Source organism: Cebus imitator, unplaced genomic scaffold (assembly GCF_001604975.1).
Source record: "Cebus imitator isolate Cc_AM_T3 unplaced genomic scaffold, Cebus_imitator-1.0 Scaffold24, whole genome shotgun sequence".
Taxonomy (NCBI): Eukaryota; Metazoa; Chordata; class Mammalia; order Primates; family Cebidae; genus Cebus; species Cebus imitator.
In genome coordinates, this window is record NW_016107339.1 from 11,136,910 (window position 1) to 11,157,154 (window position 20,245).

Genomic DNA, 20,245 nt, shown 5'->3' on the forward strand with positions numbered 1-20,245 from the left:
CCCAAAGTGCTGGTGTTACAGGTATCAGCCACCGCACTCGGCTTCTTACCGTAATACTTTCATCTTTTGCTTTGTTACTGTACACTTTTACGGTAAGAAGTCGAGACAGAGTAATAAAGAGGGACACGAGCAGGTGAAGTGGAAATGCTTCCTTTCCATTTTCTCAGGCGGGGGCACTCCATGTCTTCACATCACTGCAAGGGCGACCGAGTAGACTCAAGAGTCAAGAAAGGTGAGGGCTAGAGCCCAGGAGCCGGAGGGCGGCCACGCGCGGGAACCACGGTGGGCAGAACCTGGCCCCAGCCCTGGCGGCTCCTCCGCTGCTCCCACACGTGACGGAAGAGCGCACGACCCCTGCGCCCCTGCTGCGGTGGCGGAGGACACGCTGTGGAGATAACCCCTGGGGTGTGACTCCGCTTCTCGTCTGCCCAGGCTGGAGAAAAGCCCCAAGCTTGTTCTGACGTCGTCTCAGCAGTTCCACGCCATCGTTTTTGAGGGGCGGGAGCTGACCTGTAGGGGCGGCCCGAGCGACCTGCTCGAGGCTTGGTTGGCTGGGAGCTCAGGAGCGACGCACGAGCCGGCCGCTTCCGGCCCTGGCGGGCGGCACGTGCCCCGCCCCGTTGCCCCGGCGACCGCGGCGGTTTGTTCTCAGACCCCCGGCCTCTCCCACAGCGCGCGCCTCCCCGCCGCCCCGCCGCCCCGCGGCGGTGGTACGGTCCGGGGCGCCAGGCACGAGGCCGCCCGAGCCGGCGCCAGTGGGCGCCCCGCAGCGGGGGAGGAGGAGGTGAGGTGAACGGCTGGGACCCGGAGGCCGGCTGGCGGCGGCGTTTCTAGGGAGGAGTCCGCCTCACCGCGGAGGAAGGGGCCTTCCTACGCGGCCCGCCCTGCGCGGGGCTTCTGTGGCCTTAGTTTCCTCGTTGAGGTCCGGCGCTCCATTTCTCTCTCATTCCCGACTCCCGCTCCTCCAGGCTCTTTTGCCCCTGTCTGCCCCTCAGCACCCCGAAGACCCTGAAGCCGCTACCCCCTTTCCCGCCGCCCCCAGGTGGGGCCCCAGGGTCTCCCCAGCCCCTTCCCAGACGCCAACAACGCGCCTTTCTCCTTCACCCAGATACCATCAGCAAAATGCCGGACGTCGAGGAGAGTGCGCCCCCGAAGGACCCTGGTGACTCAGAGGGCGGGTCCTGTAAGCCGGAAACCTCAGGACTCCCCCAGGAAGACAAGAGCGGCCCCGAGGACCCCCCTCCCTGTAGGTCCAGGACGGCGGTCAGTGTGGCCCCTTCGGGGCTGCTTAGTGTGGGGGTGTCCGCAGACCCCCCCATTCCCCAACTTTTCTCTCTTTCACCGTCCATCTCTTGTTTGTTCTCCTTTTCTCCCCCACCCGCCTTTACTTATAGGCCCGAGGCCCCCTGTTGACCAGAGGTCTTCAAAGAATTTTTGGTCCTGGAGAAAGAAGTGACCCAAGCGTGATTGCTTGAATCTGACGAGATTTGAGACTGAGTTGCTTCAAAGCCCTCCTTTGTATTGTATTTTGAATATGTAGGGGGAAATGGCAGATCTGGGGTTGATTTTAAAGAACACGAACGATCCCAGACGGGAATTGGGTTTTCTCAGCGCTTTGCTGACTCAGGAATGTCCTGGGCTGAGTCTCCAGCTCGGTTCTGTAGTAGATGTTCTTTTGTGCTCATGTTGGGGCACAGGGTCTCCTCCACGCTTCGTGGTAGGTACACTCTCACTGGAACTCATGCTTTATTTCTTTTAATCTCCAGAGAACGTAACTAGTCATCAAACTGAAGAGCTGTCCACATGCAACAACTTGAGCTAAAATTCTTGACTATTGAAATGCGAAAAATTAGTTTGAAACTCTGCGGCTGAGTTAGATTCGTTTCTCTTGTGGCCACAGGGCGTCGCTGCTGGTTAACAGAATGGCAACAGCTGTGACCCTTGATGAAGGATGAAAAGTCCATTTTTTTTGTAAATACAATTTAAGTTTTTGAGGTGTCTATTTAAGTGAATCCTTATACGAAACAACTCTCAGTAAAATGAATAATCAAATTTCTTTTTTAAATAATTTGAAATTTTGTATATTAGGTTGACTTGGGTTACATTCCTTGAAAATGTCTTTGTCTTGGGGATCTGGGTTTTTAAAATCTATTTCAGTTAAATTTTATCTCTAATTTCATTTTGAGCTCTCCTCCTTCTTGAATTTTAGAGCTGTGTTGGAGTTGCTTAGTGCTGTGTTACTTTTGAGCAACAGAACAGTCTTTTTGAGTCAGGCTGTGAACTTTGATTTGCTGCAGTTGGAAAGTGCTTCTGTGTGTATTTCCTTCCGTCCCTCAATAAGCTGCTGTAGCTCAATCCCCTTCTGAAGATTTTCTGTTAGCTCTCATTTAGCATTAGTGAATTAGCAGTGAGTCTGTTTCCATATTTGATTGTGTTTTGCCATTTTGGCTGGAACTAAAGACTTCAAAGAGGCTGCAGAAATAAAGGGAACTTCAAGCATCCACTTAAGGTCCAGTGCGCCTTTATGTTGCCCTAAGCAAGGGACTCAGTGGGTTTTTGGTAAAGGTCTGCAATCCCCTTAACTTAGTTTGAAATATTCTAAATCTGATGATGAAAAGTAAAAAAGAAAAAAATACAATGAATGCCCACATTGTAATATTCTGCCATATTGCTTTTTCTGTCTCCCTGTGTGTGTATTTCTCTCTCCCCCGTTTAAAATTGCAACGTCATTAGTTAATTTTTGTTGTTGGTTTTTGTTTGTTTGTTGTTTTTTGAGATGGAGTCTCACTCTGTCGCCCAGGCTGGAGTGCAATGTCGTGTTTTCACCTCACTGCAATCTTCACCTCCTGGGTTCAAGTGATTCTCCTGCCTCAGCCTTCTGAGTAGCTGAGTATGCCTGGCTAATTTTTTTATTTTAGTAGGGGGCGTGGTCGAGGCTAGGCTGGTCTCGAACTCCTGACCTCAGGTGATCTGCCTGCCTTAGCCTCCCAAAGTGCTGGGTTTTTTTTTTTTTTTTTTTTTTTTTTTTTTGAGACGGAGTTTCGCTCTTGTTACCCAGGCTGGAGTGCAATGGCGCGATCTCAGCTCACTGCAACCTCCGCCTCCTGGGTTCAGGCAATTCTCCTGCCTCAGCCTCCTGAGTAGCTGGGACTACAGGCACACGCCACCATGCCCAGCTAATTTTTTTTTTTTTTTGTATTTTTAGTAGAGACGGGGTTTCACCATGTTGACCAGTATGGTCTTGATCTCTTGACCTCGTGATCCACCCGCCTCGGACTCCCAAAGTGCTGGGATTACAGGCTTGAGCCACCGCGCCTGGCCAGACTTCTTTTTTTATTTTTTGTGGTTTCATAGTGGGTATATATATTTATCAGGTATATGGGGTATTTTGATACAGGCATATGATGTGTAATAATTACATCAGGATAAATGCAGTATCCATCATCTTAAGCATTTATCCTTTGTGTTACAAGCAATCCAACTATATTCTTTTAGTTATTTAAAAATGTGCAACTAAATTGTTGACTATAGTCAATCTGTTGTTCTATCAAATACTAGATCTTATTCTATTTTTTTGTACCCATTAACCATCCGTGCTTCCCTGCAACCCTCTAACACCCTACCCAACTACCCTTCCCAGCTTCTGGTTATTCATCATTCTATTCTCTATCTGCCTGAGTTCAACTGTTTTAATTTTTAGCTCCCACAAGTAAGTGAGAACATGTGAAGTTTATCTTTCTGTGCCTGACTTATTTCACTTAACATAATGACCTCTGGTTCTATCCACGTTGTTGCAGATAACAGGATCCTGTGGGTTTTTTTGTTTTGTTTGTTTTGGCTGAATAGTACTCCATTGTGGATATCTACCATTTGTTTGTTGATGGACACAGGTTGCTTCCAAATCTTGGCTATCATGAATAGTGCTGAAATAAATTTGGGAGTGCAGATACCTCTTTGATAGATTAATTTCCCTTATTTTGAGTATATACCAAGTAGTGGGATTTTTGGATCATACGGTAGTTCTATTTTTAGTTTTTTGAGGAACCTCCAAACTATTCTTCATAGTGGTTGTACTAATTTACATTCCCTCCAACAGTGTACGAGGGTTCCCTTTCCTCCGCATCCTCACCAGCATTTACTATTGTCTGTGTTTTGGATAAAAGCCATTTGAACTGTGGTGAGATGCAAAGTCATGACTTCACCTCTAAATATTTCATCATGTATCTAAGAGCAAGGGCTTTCTCTTATGTAACTTTTCTACAGTAACCTTATTTTTCCTTTTACGTTTCAAATATTTTTACTGTAGAAAAATTATACGCATGAAATAGAGTGAGCCCCCATTTATCCATCACCCAGCTTCAACAGTGATCAACTCATGGCCAATCTCTGTTCATCTATATCTCCTCCACATCTTGGAGCCAAATAATTTTCTGTGAAAAATCGTGATGCTTCATCAGAAGAGAGTGATAAAATAAGATAAAATATTGTTGATTGTATACAGCTTCATTTTATACACCAAGTAATCATTGTAACTGCCAGATATACCTATTATGTGTGAATGCTATCAGCTGTACTATAGGTCTGTACTAAAAACTTAACAGTGGTTGCCAAATGCCTGTGCTAGTCTATGACAAAATTCTTAGCAATATTTAGTGAAATGAAATCATAAAGATATTGTAATGAGTTTTCCTAAAGCTAAATTAATTCGATTTAAAGGACTGTTCTTTATTTTGACAATATTTTCTTTCTGGTTTTTTTTGGAGATTAAACTATCTTTTCTTTGATGAGATGATGATTTTGGTGGTGGTAGATGGATTGTTACTTGCTTGTTTCACTGTCCATAGTAGGCAAAATAAAAAGTTAGCAAAGCTGTTTTCAATTGCTTAAAATCTTTTTGGAAATTTTATTAGTCTATGAAATCCTAAAATCTGGGAGCTACTGCTTTAGAAGACCAAATGACTTTGACACTATTCAGTAAAATCTGAGTATTATCTCTAGGGAGAATTTAGCTTTCATCATGTGTAGCATCAGAGGCAGGAAAAGGAATGTGGAATCTTAATACTTAGAGAAATGGTTTTTTTGCAAATTTCAAATTATTGTTTCTTTGCTGTTACGATTTTACTCTTTAAGAGAAAAGTTTTCCATCTGTTTCACTTCCTGCTTTTTATAAACTAGCTCTCTGTCCTACCTTCCCCCAATATTGGACTACTTATTCTGAAAGTTTCTAGCACTGTTGTGGGGCATAGAGTGCAGGAAACATAAATCACTAGAATAGCTGGGTGAGTCTGTGTAAGACCAGTTTGATGAATCTAAACTTGAGGCCTATTAGATTGAGTGAATTTCTGAATAAAATAGAAATTCAGACTTGCATGGGTTCGTTGTTGTCCACCATCAGTTCTTTCTGTCATAGGTCTGACAGAAACTGTTAATGAAGTTTCCAAGCTGAGCAACGAGATTGGGATGAATCATGATTACATGGAAGAGAAGGTTTTACCTCCAAGCAGGTATAGACTCTTCTTCTTTCTCCATGTTACTCATTGAGGCATAGGTACTTAGCTCTAATGGTACTTAGCTCATAGGTACTTAGCTCTAAGCTAAGTACCTTCAGATCAGACTTGAAGCATTTTTATTTAATAATACAATCAGTATTTAAACCAAGAGGTCTCAACAACTTAAACAGAAGAGTAATAAGTTGTTAGTACCAAAGAAGATCAAGAAGCAAATGTTGTTTAGCCAGCAAATAAACCAAAGCAGCATTTGTTGGATTAAATAGTGTGGATTTCAGATCTTCTCTGAGAAACTTGGAGGAAGCAGCCTGTAGCTCTTACCTGTTGCTGCATAACAAATTGCCCCAAAATTTAGCAGCTTAAAATAACATTTCATTTTTTCGTTTGGGGTGGGTTTTTTGGTTTTTGTTTGTTTTGAGGCAGGGTCTCACTCTGTTACCTAGGCAGGTGTGCGGTGGCATGCTCATAGCTCACTGCAGGCTCCACCTCCTGGGCTCAAGTGATCCTCCTACCTCACTTTTTAATTTTAATTTTAATTTTTAGAGATGGGATCTCACTGTGTTGGCCAGGCTTGTCTCAAACTCCTGGGATCAAGCAGTCCTCCCACCTCAGCCTCCCAAAGTGCTGGGATTACAAGCATGAGACGCTGTGCTCAGCAAAATGATATTCATTATGTCACAGTTTTTGTGGATGAGAGATATGGGCATGGTTTAACTGTATGCCTCAGGCATAGAGTCTCTTATGAGTTGTAATCAGTCTGGTGACTCTTGGCCAGAGGCTCCCTCAGTTTCTTGCCACGTGAACTTTTCTATAGGGCAGCTCTAAACATGGCAGCTGGCTTTCCTCCAAGGGAGAGAACAAGGTGTGTGTGAGAGATGGTACCCGTGACAGAAACCAGTCTTTTTGTTACCTAATGTCAGAAGTGATATCCATTGCTTCTGCTACATTCTTTTTGCTTTAAATGAGTCATTAGACCCTGCCCACACTCCAGGAGAGGCTTCCACAAAGATGTGAATACAGTTGGCTCTTATATCTGTTGGCTCTGCATCTGGGGATTCAACCAACTGCAGATAGACAATATTAGAAAACTAAAATTAAAAATAACACAATAAAAATAATACACATTTAAAAAGCAATATAACAATTATTTACATAGCATTTACATTGAATTAGATATTTAAGTAATCTAGAGGTGATTTAAAGTTTACGGGTAGATATGTGTAGGTTATATGCAATACTATGCCATTTTATATCAGGGACTTGAGCATCCATAGATTTCTGAGGGGGATCCTGGAACCAATCCCTCTTGGATATCATGGGATGACTGTATCAGGAAGCAGAGATCTTTGGGGCCATCTTGTCAGCTGCCTACCATATAGCTCCTATCAGCTATCCTTTTAAGTGGCTTCATACTAAATAGGCACAGATAAAGCTTTTCTGTTAGTGGTGTTTTGACTGTTGGGATTTTTTTTCCCCCAGGTTCAAAATTCAGTTTAACTTATTTATCAAAATCTGAACTCTGTTGATAAAGAATGCTTTCTCACCCACACCAGGCTTTGTTTTTATTATTCTTATAGTGACATTGTGGTAAAGAAGAACCATTCAGTAAGTATGAATTGAATTGACTCTGCTGGTTTATTGACAATTAAGTGGGTAAATTTCAGTGTCAGATTTTATATTTTTAAACAATTCTTGGTCAGGCACAGTGGCTATTGCCTGTAATCCCAGCATTTTGGGAGGCTGAGATGGGAGGATTGCTTGAGGTCACTATGTAGCCTGAGCAACATAGTGAAACCTTGTCTCTACAAAAAAAAAAAAAAAAAAAAAAAAAAATTTAGCCATATGTGATGATGCATGGCTGTAGTCCTAGTTACTGAGGAGACTGGGGTGGGAGGATCACCTGGGCCAGGGAGGTCAAGGCTGCAGTAAGCTGTGATCGTGCTGCTGCACCGCAGGCCAGGCAACAGAGCAAGACTCTGTCTCTAAAAAATTTTTTTTAAATATTCTATCACAAATGAGACTGAAGAAAAAAAATTAAAAATTAAAAATAAATTTTTTCTAATTTCCCACCAAGAGACAAATAATGACAACTTGTGATTCATTTGCGATCCTTAAATGCTTTTATCAGAAGGCCACTGCGGGGCATCTGTTACTAAATGGCCTTTCTCCATCACATGTTGCTCCTCTGGTCTTCATGCTCCTTTGATCTGTTCTTGCCTGGTGCCAGCAAGTTTCCATGCTGGGCATAACTCTGAGAACAGGTTTTCACCAAACGAGGGTCTCCCAGCTGCTCTCTCGCTGTTTAGATATGTTTGTTGCTGACAGGGGAGGAGAGAAAACAAACTGGGAGAATAAGGTCTGTGATAGGGTGGTGGTGAGGGAGTTGCAGGTGCATGGGAGATAGAGGGGTATGGCAGGTAGAAGAAACGAGAGAGGAAAAAATGAAGTGAGAGAAATAGTACTGTTCAGAGCTGGGTTTCCAAGTATGTTGATATAAAAATTACGTTTGGAAAAAGGCTGAAATCGTTTGAGGTGACTCATATTGGCAGTTGGCTTTACCTTAGGTTCATAGGATGATATTAATTACAATTGTAGATTCCTAAGGGAAATTCCATTCTCAGATATTCATTTACCAGGCATTTATTGAGTCCTTATTATGTCACAGGCAAAATGCTGGGGGCTAGGGATAGATATAGATAAGGCATTGTTTTTGCTGTCAAGAAGCTTTTGTAGGGAAGACAGTTGAATAATAGAAAATGATTGATTAGTCTGATAAGTTCCCTTGTGGCTGTGCATATATAGAGTTTAATAGCAGCTGTTCAGCTACCTATGGAGGATCAGGGAAGATTTGCCTATGGAGGAAGATTTGGCCTATGAAGACTTGAGTCTTGGATGTTGAATAAGTGCTGTCCAGGTGGTCTTGGTGTGAAAGGTTACAGCAGGTAGTGGAGACAACATGTCAGAGGCAGAGAAAGGTGGTAGAACATGATATGTTCTTCACAAGCAGTTTGCTGTGGCTGAGCACAAGGCGTTACAAGGCAGAAGAAAATACATTGCAGAGAGAGGGCAGAGCAGTATGATATAAGGTAACATAAGCCATTTATCTTGCTGGTGATAGGGGAGCCCCCAAAGGACTTTAAATGAAATGTCATGAAAAGTGACATCTTAGAAAAAGCATTGCTTTTAGAATGAATTGGTGGCAGTATGGAAAACAGATTATAAAGGAACAAGACTAGAGGGAGGGAGACTAGTTAATTTTAAGAGATGATGATGGGAGGGAGTTGGGGACGGTGGTTCATCTCGGTAATCCCAGCACTTTGGGAGGCTGAGGTGCGTGGATCACTTTCACTTGAAGTCAGGAGTTCGAGACCAGGCTGGCCAACATGGCAAAACCCTGTCTCTACCAAACAAAAAAAATTTTTTTTCTTTTTTGAGACAAAGTCTCATTCTGACACCAGGCTGGAATGCAATGGTGCAATCTGGGCTCACTGCAACCTCTGCCTCGGGTGCAAGTGATTCTCCTGCCTCAGCCTACCGAGCAACTGGGACTATAGGCACACACCATCACACCCAGCTAATTTTTTGTATTTTTTAGTAGAGATGGAGTTTCACCATGTTGGCCAGATTGGTCTTGATCTCATGATTCACCCACCAAAGTGCTGGATTTAAAGGCGTGAGCCACCGCACCTGGCCTACCAAAAAAAATTTTTTTTAATGAGCTAGGCGTGTTGGTGTGCACCTGTAAACCCAGCTGCTCAGGAGGCCTTTTCCAGAAAGTCATATTGTTGGAATCCTACAATATGGACCCTGTTCCAATTAGTTGTTTCACTTAGTTATTTCATTTAAGTTTCCTTTATGGTTTTTTTTGTGGCTGGATGGCTCATTTTTTTCTTTTCATTCCTTTCTTTCTTTTTTTTTTTNTTTTTTTGTGATGGAGTCTCATTCTGTCACCCGGGCTGGAGTGCAATGGCATGATCTCAGCTGACTGCAACCTCTGCCTCTCAGTTTCAAGTAATTCTCCTGACTCAGCCTCCTGAGTAACTGGGATTGCAGCCACATGCCACCACTAATTTTTGTATTTTTAGTAGAGATGGGGTTTTGCCATGTTGGCCAGGCTGATCTCAAACTCCTGGCCTCAGGTGATCCGCCTGCCTTGGCCTCCCAAAGTACTGGAATTACAGGCATAAGCCACTGTCCCCAGCCTTCTTTTTCTTTTGAAATGGAGTCTTGTTCTGTCACCCAGACTAAAGTGCAGTGGTGCAATCTTGGCTCACTGCAACCTCCACCTCCTGGGTTCCAACAATTCTCTTGCCTCAGCCTCCTGAGTAGCTAGGATTTCAGGTGTACATCACCATGCTTGGTTAATTTTTGTGATTTTAGTAGAGACGGGGTTTCACCATGTTGGCCGGGCTGGTCTTGAACTCCTGACCTCAAGTGATCCACCTGCCTCAGCCTTCCAAATCATTTCTTTTTATCATTGAATAATATTCCATTTTATGGACAGTTTACTTATCAGTTGAAGGACATTGTTGTTGCTTCTAGGTTTTGGCTGTTATGAATAAAGCTGCTGTAAACGTTTGTGTGCAGGTTTTTGTGTGAACATAAGCTTTCAACTCATTTTGGTATATACCCTGGAGCATGATAGCCAGATCATATATAAGAGTATATTCAGTTTTGTAAGAAGCTGCCCAGCTGCCTTTAACTGGCTGTATCATTTATATCTGATCAGCAGTAAATGTGGGTTCCTGTTTCTCAACATTCTCGTCAGCAATTAGTGTTGTAAGTTTCCTGATTTTGACCATTCTAATAGGTGTCATATAGTGGTGTCTTTTTTCTTTTTGTTGTCTTAATTTGCAACTCCCAAATGACAAATGACGTTGAGTGTCTTCTCATACACTTATTTGCCACCTGTACATCCTCTTTGGTGAGATGTCTGTTAAGGTCTTTGGCCTATTTTTTAATGGATTGTTCATTTTCTTATTGTCAAATTTTAAGAGTTCTTTGTATATTTTGGATACATAGCCTTATCAGATGTGTATTTCAAAGATTGTTTTCTAGTCTGTGGCTTGTTTTTTCGTTCTCTAAACAGTGTCTTTCACAGAGCAGAAGTTTTTAATTTTAATGAGTCCAACTTAGCAGTTTTTTTCTTTTGTGGATTATGTTTTTGGCATTGTATCTAAAAGGTAATCGCCAAACTCAAGGTCACAGTTACCTAGATTTCCTCCTATGTTATCTTCTACAAGTTTTACAGTTTTGTATTTTACAAGTAGGTCTGTGATCCATTTTGAGTTAACCTTTTGTGAAGGGTTAAGGCCTGCGTTTAGATTTTTGTTTTTGTTTTTTTAATGCAGATATCTAGTTGTTTCAACATGATTTGTTGAAAAGCTCTTATTTCTAAATTGAATTGCCTTGGTTGGGTGCAATGGCTCACAACTGTAATCTCAGCACTTTGGAAGGCAGAGGGAAGTGGATTGCTGAGCCCTGGAGTTCAAGACCAGCCTGAGCAACATAGCGAGACCCCATCTCTACTAAAAATTAAAAAAAAAAAAATAGCTGGCACAGTGGCTCATGTCTGTGGTCCTAGATACTCTGGTGGCAGAGGCAAGAGGTTTGCTTGCACCTGGGAGGTTAAGGTTGCAGTGAGCCTTGATTGTGCCATTGCATTCCAACCTGAGCAACAGAGTGAGACCTTGTCTCAAAAGATAAAACAAATTTCCTTTGCTCCTTGTGTTTTTTTCAAGGTGGAAAAGAAAGGCTGATCTTTCTGGCTGCCATTATTAGATAGATGGTAGTGCCACGGAAATTGGGACTACAAGAGGAGCAAGTTTGGAGGAGAAAGATAATGAATATAGTTTTAGACATGCTGATTTGGACATATCTGTGGACATTTGGTGTTTTCAAAGAAGGATCCTTTCCTAGATTTCAGGAGTATAAGAAAATGAAAGACCATTTAGCTCAATGCTTTGTATATACACAAATGGAAATCAAGTTATATATCTAGGCTAGGTGCACAGTCAGTACTAAAAGTCCACATGACTTCTCTCCATTCAGGGTTCTTCCTACTGCAGAGGGAGGGCTGCTCTGGAACTACAAGGAGCCCTTCTGAGAGGTTTTACGATTGCCCTTGAAATACAAATCTAACCCTTGCTTGTTCAACTCCGCTGCAGTTCCAACATAGTTCCTGGCCTTTCCCTGTTATTATAATGGTCTTTTACCATAGCAAACTCAGTTTGGGGCTTAGGAGGTTGTGACACTGTAACCATTTTGGGGTTGAGACAATAATCTGCTCATTTAACCCTCTTATAGTCTGGAAGGCAAGGTCAAGGAGACAATGCACAATGCCTTTTGGGACCATCTTAAAGAGCAACTATCAGCAACTCCCCCTGACTTCAGTTGTGCTCTTGAACTTCTGAAAGAAATTAAAGAGGTGAGTGACTGACCTTCCGTTTGTAAATGTAAAGTTTCTAGACATCTCCAGCTCATTAGAATGTCAGTGGCTAGCAAATCTCAACTGAACATGGTCCATGAATCAGAGACTAAGCAATAAACAGAAATTGCACAGTAATTTCAGCAGGGAGCGTTTAATATAAAATTATTATAACAGGGAATAGGAGAAATGAGGACTTGGCTACTAAGAGTAAAGAGAACTAAGAATTATTGAACATCATATATAAAGGGCATCTGTCATACCCCTACGGCTGAGAGAGGCCACCCAAGGACCTCATTTGAAAAGGTGTATCTATTCCATGAGAAGTTGCTGGCCTGTGCATGCTGCTGACCACAGTACACTGCAGGAGCCAAGCACTGGAGAAGCTGTTCATGCTGCAGGAGCTGTGTACTGCAGGAGCCTGCTGAGTGAGCATACCAGAACCAGGAAGAAAAGCTCTTGCCTTTTACAATGTCTTTCTAGTATGCGGCAGACATACCTTAAGGTGATCACAATGTTCTGCACTCTTGTATAATCTTCTCCCCTTGAGTGGATGAGATTTGCCACTTCTAGCCAATATGGCAAAAGTGATGGTATATCACTCCCATGATAACATTTCATCATATAATACTCTGTCTTAGGAGACTGGAGGGAGAGATTCTCCTGCTAGGCCTGAAGAAGCAAACAGCTGTGTTGCGAACTGCCTACCGGGAGGGCCACATAGCAAGGCACTGCAGGTGGCTTTTAGGACCTGGAGTTAGCATCCAAACAACAGCCAGTAAGAAGCTGGGACCCTCAAGTGTACAGTTGTGAGGAAGTGAATTCTGCCAACAATCTGAATGAGCTTGGAAACAGAATCTTCCCAGTCATGTTTACAAATGAGAATGCAGCCCAGCCAGCACTTTGCTTGCAGGCTTGTGAGACCCTGAACAGAAGACCCAACTAAACTGCGTCTATACTTCTGACCCACAGAAACTGAGATAATAAATGTATGTGTTGCTATAAGCTGCTAGGATTATGGCAGTATGTTAGCACTAAACACTAAGTAACATCTTCTACAGATGAAGCTTAAAATGTGTCATCTGGAAAAGGAAAGATATGGAAAGAATTTAGCTCCATTTTCACAGAGCAGAGAAAAGAACAATGGATTAGGATCTGTGAGGCAATATATTGATAAATGGCACATTCCACCCCTATAGCTACTCAACTTCTACATGCACTCTTCTATACACATTTGAATTCCTGAAAAGAACTCTTACAAGACAGCTAGGTATTTATTATTTATCTTCTCCCCAACTGAGGAGACATGGCCCAAATAGTTACTCTATCCATCACTCAAATTCAGCCAGTTTCACTGAATGTTCTGTTACCTAAAGGCTAAATCATAAAGTTAACTTCTAACAACTTGTATATAAAATAACAATGGAAAGAAGGAGGAAGAACAAAATGTTGGCCTATACAAATAAACATACATATAGTAAGCAAAGATAAAATTTATAGTTCTGTTTCCATAACTGGTTACAAGGCTATAGTTGATATCTATGGCTTCCTTCTTCCACTATTCATTCATTCCATATTTCCCTTGTCCTTGGCCAGAACTTCAGCTGGTTGGGGTTCTTTATCCGGTGCAGTGACCCAAACCTTCATTGCTGAAGAGCCTGAGACATTTACTTTCTGCCAAGGCCCAAGAAACGTTCTCAAAAGGCAAATAATTATCAGTAAAGAAGGGATAGATTTGCTTCCAATTTCTAAAGGTCCATGTGTGGTTCTCTTATTGGTGCTGTGCAGCACCCTTATTTGCTATGGACACTTAAAAGTGTCATTGGATCTGCAGGATCATAAGGCCCAAATGGTAGAGTGGCTTGTACTATAGTCTAAACTTGCTGCAGAGCCTACTCTTGCTGTAGTTTGTTAGCACCCCCCCAACACCCTGCAACATATGGGTAAACGTGAGTGATTCTAACTAAATCAAAATCACTCAAATGAATGTGAAAGTAACAAACACAAATGTAGTGTATGTTGCCTCAAAAATCCAAAAAGGGGCTGGCTGTAGTGGCTCAGGCCTGTAATTCTAGCACTTTGAGAGGCCAATGAGGGTTATAAGTTGCTTGAGCCCAGGAGTTTAAGACCAGCAGGGACAATACAGTGAAACCCCCATTTCTAGAAAAAAATTTTTTTTTTTTTTTTTTTTGAGACAGAGTCTCACAGTATCACCAGGCTGGGGTACAGTGGCATGATCTCAGCTCACTGCAACCTCCACCTCCTGGGTTCAAGTGATTCTCTTGCCTCAGGCTCCCCAGTAGCTGGGACTACAGGCACCCGCCATCATGCCTGGCTAAGTTTAAGTAGAGACGGGATTTCACCATGTTGGCCAGGATGGTCTTGATCTCCTGACCTCATGATCCGCCTGCCTTGAGGATCCCTCCCAAAGTGCTGGGATTACAGGCATGAGCCACTGTGCCCAGCTGAAAAACAATCTTTTTAATTAGCTGCAGATGGTGGTCATGTCTGTAGTCCCAGCTCCTTGGGAGGCTGAGGTAGGAGGATCACTTGAGCCCAGATGGTGGCAGCTGCAGTGAGCTGTGATCATGTTGCTACACTCCAACCTGGGCAACAGAGCGAGACCCTGTCTCAAAAAAAATCCAAAAAGTAGAACCAGGTGTAGTGTGGCTAATGACTATAATCCCAGCACTTGGGGAGGCCAAGATTGGAGGATAGCTTGAGGCCAGGAATTTGAGGCCAGCCTGGCAACATAGTGAGACCCCACCTCTACAGAAAAAAAAGAAAGAGAGAGAAAACAGCTGGATATGGTGACATGTGCCTGTAGTTCTAGCTACTCAGGAGGCTGAGGTGAGAGGATCACTTGGGCTCAGGAGTTGGAGGCCATCATTATGCCACTGCACTCCAGCTTGGGCAACAGAGCAAGACTCTTTCTCAAAAAAAAAAAAAAAAAAAAAAATTCCAAAGACCTAAGTGTTATGCCTTTTCTGAAAATGGTGGGTGGCTCAGGTACAGCAATTTGCCTTTCACCCTGGAGGGGATCATTTGAAAAGCTCCCGACCACTGAAACTCTAGAAACTTTACTGAAGTGACAGGCCCCTGAATTTTTGTGGGAATCATCTGCTATCCCTAAGTTTGCTTGTGTTTCTAAGGCATCTAAAGTAGTTGATACTTCCTGGTCATCAGATCCAGTGGACATATGACTATCTGAGTTCAAACTTCACTCACGGTACCAACTTTTTATCAGTCAGAGTCCGGTCAAGAGACAGAAACCATGCAGTAATTTGAACAAAGAGAAGCTTCCACAGTGCAGGAGCTTGCTGAGAGGAGTATACCAGAGCCAGGAAGGAAGGCCCTTTTCTCTTGCAGTTTCTTTTTAACACCCTCTTTTGACAAAATCTAACATTATGTCAGCTAGCAAAGGAAAAATAATTTAAGGGCCTGGCTCCATTTTTGCAGAGTAGGCACTGAAGGGTAGATTTGGAGCTGAGAAGCTCCAAACTGGTAAATGGCAGAGCTTAGCAATTAAAATAGATACTATGAAGCAGCTTTGATTTTATTTGTTTAACATGAAGGTAAACAGTTGAGATCTCGCTATGACAACACCATATCCTATTCAATTAAATATTCATTGAACCCTACCCCCTAAGCCCCCGCCATGTTCTCTGTGTTACAGAAGCACAGGGATGAATAAGAGTCCCTCTTCACCAGTAACTTATTTTTGGGGTTACTAGGGTGTTTCAGTGACTTGAAACAGCTCCTATGCCTATTTCATCCTTGCCCTTTGAAGTAAAATAATCTAAAAAATGCCTACATTTTAAAGTTAAGAGACTTCATCACTATGTGATGGTGGGTATTTTATATTTATCGTACCCTGTATGTCTTTTGAACACACTCCTTTATTTTATTCATCTCTGTATCTCATTCTTCCTAGAAAATCATATACGGTTCCTGTAATTGATACCCTTAAGCCTTGAATTGTCATTGGCCTCTAAACAAAGATAAATAATATTCCATGGGAAATACAGAGAACCAACTTCTTGATCCTTAAAAAACATAGGCTGGTATGTCTTTAAAGGGGTTGCCCATTGGGTAAAGTTTGGGGCTCTAAACAGATCAACTCCTTTGACTTTCTTTCCTGGGCAGATCTTGCTATCACTGCTATTACCACGCCAGAACCGCCTAAGAATTGAGATTGAAGAAACTCTGGACATGGACTTGCTCAAGGAGAAAGCAGAACACGGGGCCTTGAAAGTCCCCTCTCTCTCTAAGTATGTTCTCAACATGATGGCTTTGCTGTGTGCACCAGTTCGAGATGAAGCTGTGCAGAAACTAGAAAACATTACGGATCCTGTTTGGCTACTGAGGTATGAAGCTCGGTACTGCCCCCAAAAATCTGCTTTAGCCCTTGAGCCGGGAAAAGCTGGGCCAGACCTAGATTATAGCCATTATCTTGACCAGCTCTTCCCTGCTAAAGACCTGACTAAGAATCTTTTTCTTCTCTCTGGTCAATTAACTCTTCTTTTCCAAAGACAGCCCTGTAGGGCCTATTGGTTAACCTTAGCTTGATTGATTGGGCCTTTCTCTATAATGCTATAAGACACTACAGCGCGTACTTCTTTCTTCTAAGAAGTTGAAATATCCCTTTCCCAGGTTTTCCTTCCTTTTCTCTTTCTTTCTTTCTTTCTTTTTTTTTTTTTTTTTTTTTTTTTTTTTTTTTTTTTTTTTTTTTTTTTTTTTTGAGACACAATTTCACTTTTGTTGCTCAGGCGGGGAGAGCAGTGGCAAAATTTCGGCTCATCACACCCTCTACCTCCTGGGTTCAGGCGATTCTCTTGCCTCAGCCTCCCAAGTAGCTGGGATTACAGGCACTCACCACCACGCCTGGCTAACTTTTGTATTTTTAGTAGAGACAGGGTTTCACCATATTGGCCAGGCTGGTCTCAAACTCCTGACCTCAGGTGATTCACCTGCCCCAGCCTCCCAAAGTGCTAGGATTATAGGCATGAGCCACCACACCCAGCCCTTTCCTAGGTTTTCTCTTCTTCTAGTTCACACACTATGAGGTGACATTGATGGGTGGTCATCCCTATTTCACATCGCTAGGAACCAAGACCCAGAAAGTTTAAAAAAAAAAAAAAATTGGCCCAGTAAGTCAAAAATAGCATCACTTATAATCTTTCTTCTGTAATCGCATAAGAAAATTGTTAGCATGGTGGTGTATTTCTTTCCACTAACTATCCTTTTTAAGAGACAACAGAATGACCATAGTGAAGGAGATCTAGATTGAAGGTCCAGAGATTTAGCTGTTCCCAGTTCTGCCACTAACTCACCCTGGGTATTGGGTCCTGGGCCACATGTTATCTTCTGAAAATGTAGGAGGCAGGACTAAGTTACTCTTAAGCCCCTCCTAACTCTAAAATACAGTGATTTAATGACTCCTTGGGTGCGTTTCCAGCTTACTAGGTTTCATTTAATATAAATATTCTCTTTCCTCCTGTGTCAGAGGGATCTTCCAGGTTCTGGGCCTGATGAAAATGGACATGGTGAACTACACTATCCAGAGCCTTCAACCCCACCTGCAGGAACACTCCATTCAGTATGAACGGGCTAAATTCCAGGAACTCCTCAATAAGCAGCCTAGTATGTATCTAATGTGAGACCAGGAGTGGGAAAGATATTACCTTGGGTCTGACTTTTATAATGTTACAGAGTACTCTGTCTCTTTCTGGGACTAGAAAGTTTCTTATTAGGTGAGAGGAGGGAGAAGGAACATTTATCTAAGACGGAAAGACCCTGAAAGCATTTATTTATTGACCAAGAATATCTTGAAAAGAACCTTGGTCTTGAAGCCTCATAGATGAAGATGCTAAAGATGCTTACACACTCCCTTCCCTGTCATAGGCCTCCTTAATCACACCACCAAATGGCTGACCCAAGCAGCAGCAGATCTCACCACGTCACCTCCGACTTGCCCAGACACTTCTGACTCCTCCAGTGTGGCCAGCCCCTCTCCTAACGAGGCAGCCAAAAACCCAGAGCCTCTCAGCCCCACAATGGTGCTGTCTCAGGGCTTCCTGAACCTCCTTCTCTGGGACCCTGAAAATGAAGAGTTCCCTGAGGTAGGAATGTCTGGGGGCATTGCCATGTTTTGTATTCAGGACTTCCGTCAGGACCTCCCCTGACAGCCTGTTCTTCCCTGGTTCCAGACCCTGCTGATGGACAGAACCCGGCTGCAGGAGCTGGAGTCCCAGTTGCACCAGTTAACCATCATGGCCTCAGTCTTGCTGGTGTCCAGTAGTTTTTCTGGCAGTGTTTTGTTTGGCTCACCCCAGTTTGTGGATAAACTGAAACGCATAACCAAATCCCTGTTGGAAGACTTTCAGTCCAGGTAAGCTGCATAGTTCTTTTTTAGAGTAGAAGGTGATAATGTGGTATTTAAAACATAGGCAGGTAATGAATGATTGCTTACTGTCTACCACAAACCACAGAAAGTCCCTTTGGAACCATCTACGAAGATTGTTGGTTTCTTTCCATAAGTGGTCATGAGGCTTGTGACAAAGGAGAAACTTTCTTCCAAAAAAGGTAGCGTGGAAAATAGTTTGCTGCAAGAGGGCCATTATCTAGTTGAATGGTGACACGGGGCTGGTGTCATCACATATATCCAGGACTTGGTTAGTTGGTCAGCAATACTGATTGAACATCCCACTGTGTGCAGGCCATCACACCAGAGGAAAAGGAGGAATCAGAAGGCCAGGTTTGTAGTTATAAATGATGAGGTAGGACAGGTGATCCTGGAAAATGCCCAATAAAGTCTTAGACATGTATATGTAAAAACAAAGTCCATGGGACTAAGAAATGATGAGTGGATTCAAGAATACAACTAAACACTTTTCCAGAGTTGATTTTATAGTTTGCTTTGTTTGCTAAGAAGTAGAACATTGTACCACACATAGAGAATAGCTGGTGTCTTGAGGGTTACAGTGAGGACACTGTACCTTCCCACTGGGCCCTGCAGCCTGCCAGGGGCTGGGGTTTGGAGGTGGAGAGGATGGCTGACATTCTCCCTCAAGTGGGCCTGGCGTCTGGTATAGAGCATACTGGGCTCTGGACCTATGCCAGGGTTACCGGGTGGGTGCCAGCATACTTTCTTTCATGTTCTAGGCCTGAGGAAGCTATACTGTCTGTGAGTGAACAGGTGTCTCAGGAAATCCATCAAAGCCTCAAGAATATGGGCCTTGCTGCTCTAAGCAGTGACAATGCAACATCTCTGATGGGACAGCTACAGAACATTGCCAAGAAGGAGAACTGTGTCCGCAGTGTCATTGGTGAGTATGCTTGTGGGGTAGTGAGAATGGTGAGGGGAGAGATAGATCCTGACCTTAGAACCCCAACCTTTAACAACATGAAGCATGGCCATTGAGTATGTCATTGTTTAGCCTTGAGTTTTTTCAAAATGCTGGGTTGAAGTCATATCCAAATCAGTTTAAAGACTGACTGTGGTTCTAAGGATGATTTGCACCCAGAAATTCATGACTTCTAGGCGTGGAATCCAACTGACCTGGTTAAGTCATTTGGGCCTACAGGTCATTCTCTGGCTGCACCAAGAAATCTGACATCTCCCACATCTCCCAACAAGAAACTAATGCTGAATTTGGCTGGAATACATGTTCCTGTAGTAGGGACTCCCCAGGAGGGGAGGCCATGAGCTTGGCTAGCTTGCTCCTACCTTAGCCATCTGAAGGATCAGTCTAAGATCTTCCTGTTACATCACTCACTCACTAGGATCTAACTTAAACAATCTTTTGTTTAAGATGGATACTTAAACAATCTTTTGAATAGTCTGAAATTTACTGACACACTAGTTTTTGATATTTGTCCTTGAGAGCAAGATAGCAACCCCCTTTCCAAACAAAACAAATTTCCTTATCTATAGGTAAGTGGGCAGGTTGGTGCATATCTGTTAACTTAGAACCTGGGTGAGTAGAGTGCAGGGGAAATGTTTCTTCCTGAAATCTGTTAGCTTTTTCCCTTCTCACTGTCTTTTCCTGCTCACAGATCAGCGGATCCATTTGTTTCTCAAATGCTGTTTGGTTCTTGGTGTGCAGCGGTCTCTGTTAGACCTCCCTGGAGGCCTTACTCTTATTGAAGCAGAACTGGCAGAACTGGGCCAGAAGTTTATCAACTTGACACATCACAATCAGGAGGTGTTTGGTCCCTACTACACTGAGATCCTCAAAACTCTCATCTCCCCACCCCAGGCACTGGAAACAAAAGTGGAGTCTGTCTGATAGTGTGGGCTCAGAGCCCT

The 20,245-nt window shown here is 43.1% G+C and overlaps 1 protein-coding gene across 2 annotated transcripts; it reads left to right on the plus strand.

Moving 5' to 3' along the window:
* Positions 1 to 650: 650 nt before the first annotated feature.
* TCP11 (t-complex 11) lies at positions 651 to 20,245 on the plus strand. Of its 2 annotated transcripts, none has more exons than XM_037736398.1 (10): positions 651 to 784; positions 1,109 to 1,246; positions 5,411 to 5,504; positions 11,814 to 11,934; positions 16,081 to 16,301; positions 17,441 to 17,577; positions 17,839 to 18,056; positions 18,144 to 18,325; positions 19,099 to 19,262; positions 19,993 to 20,245. In XM_037736398.1, exons 2-10 carry the CDS (start codon positions 1,123 to 1,125, stop codon positions 20,223 to 20,225), a joined length of 1,494 nt encoding a protein of 497 aa, XP_037592326.1. In that variant the 5' UTR covers positions 651 to 784; positions 1,109 to 1,122; the 3' UTR covers positions 20,226 to 20,245. The 2 variants fall into 2 exon arrangements, with proteins under 2 accessions (XP_037592326.1, XP_017377750.1); XM_017522261.2 differs by having other exon boundaries at positions 683 to 789.

Excerpts from the sequence above, each read along its gene's own strand:
- TCP11 (XM_037736398.1), top strand. The coding sequence starts at position 1,123 with ATGCCGGACGTCGAGGAGAGTGCGCCCCCGAAGGACCCTGGTGACTCA. Across the intron at positions 16,302-17,440 it reads GATCCTGTTTGGCTACTGAG|AGGGATCTTCCAGGTTCTGG; the intron begins GTATGAAGCTCG and ends CTCCTGTGTCAG. Across the intron at positions 19,263-19,992 it reads CTGTGTCCGCAGTGTCATTG|ATCAGCGGATCCATTTGTTT; the intron begins GTGAGTATGCTT and ends TCCTGCTCACAG.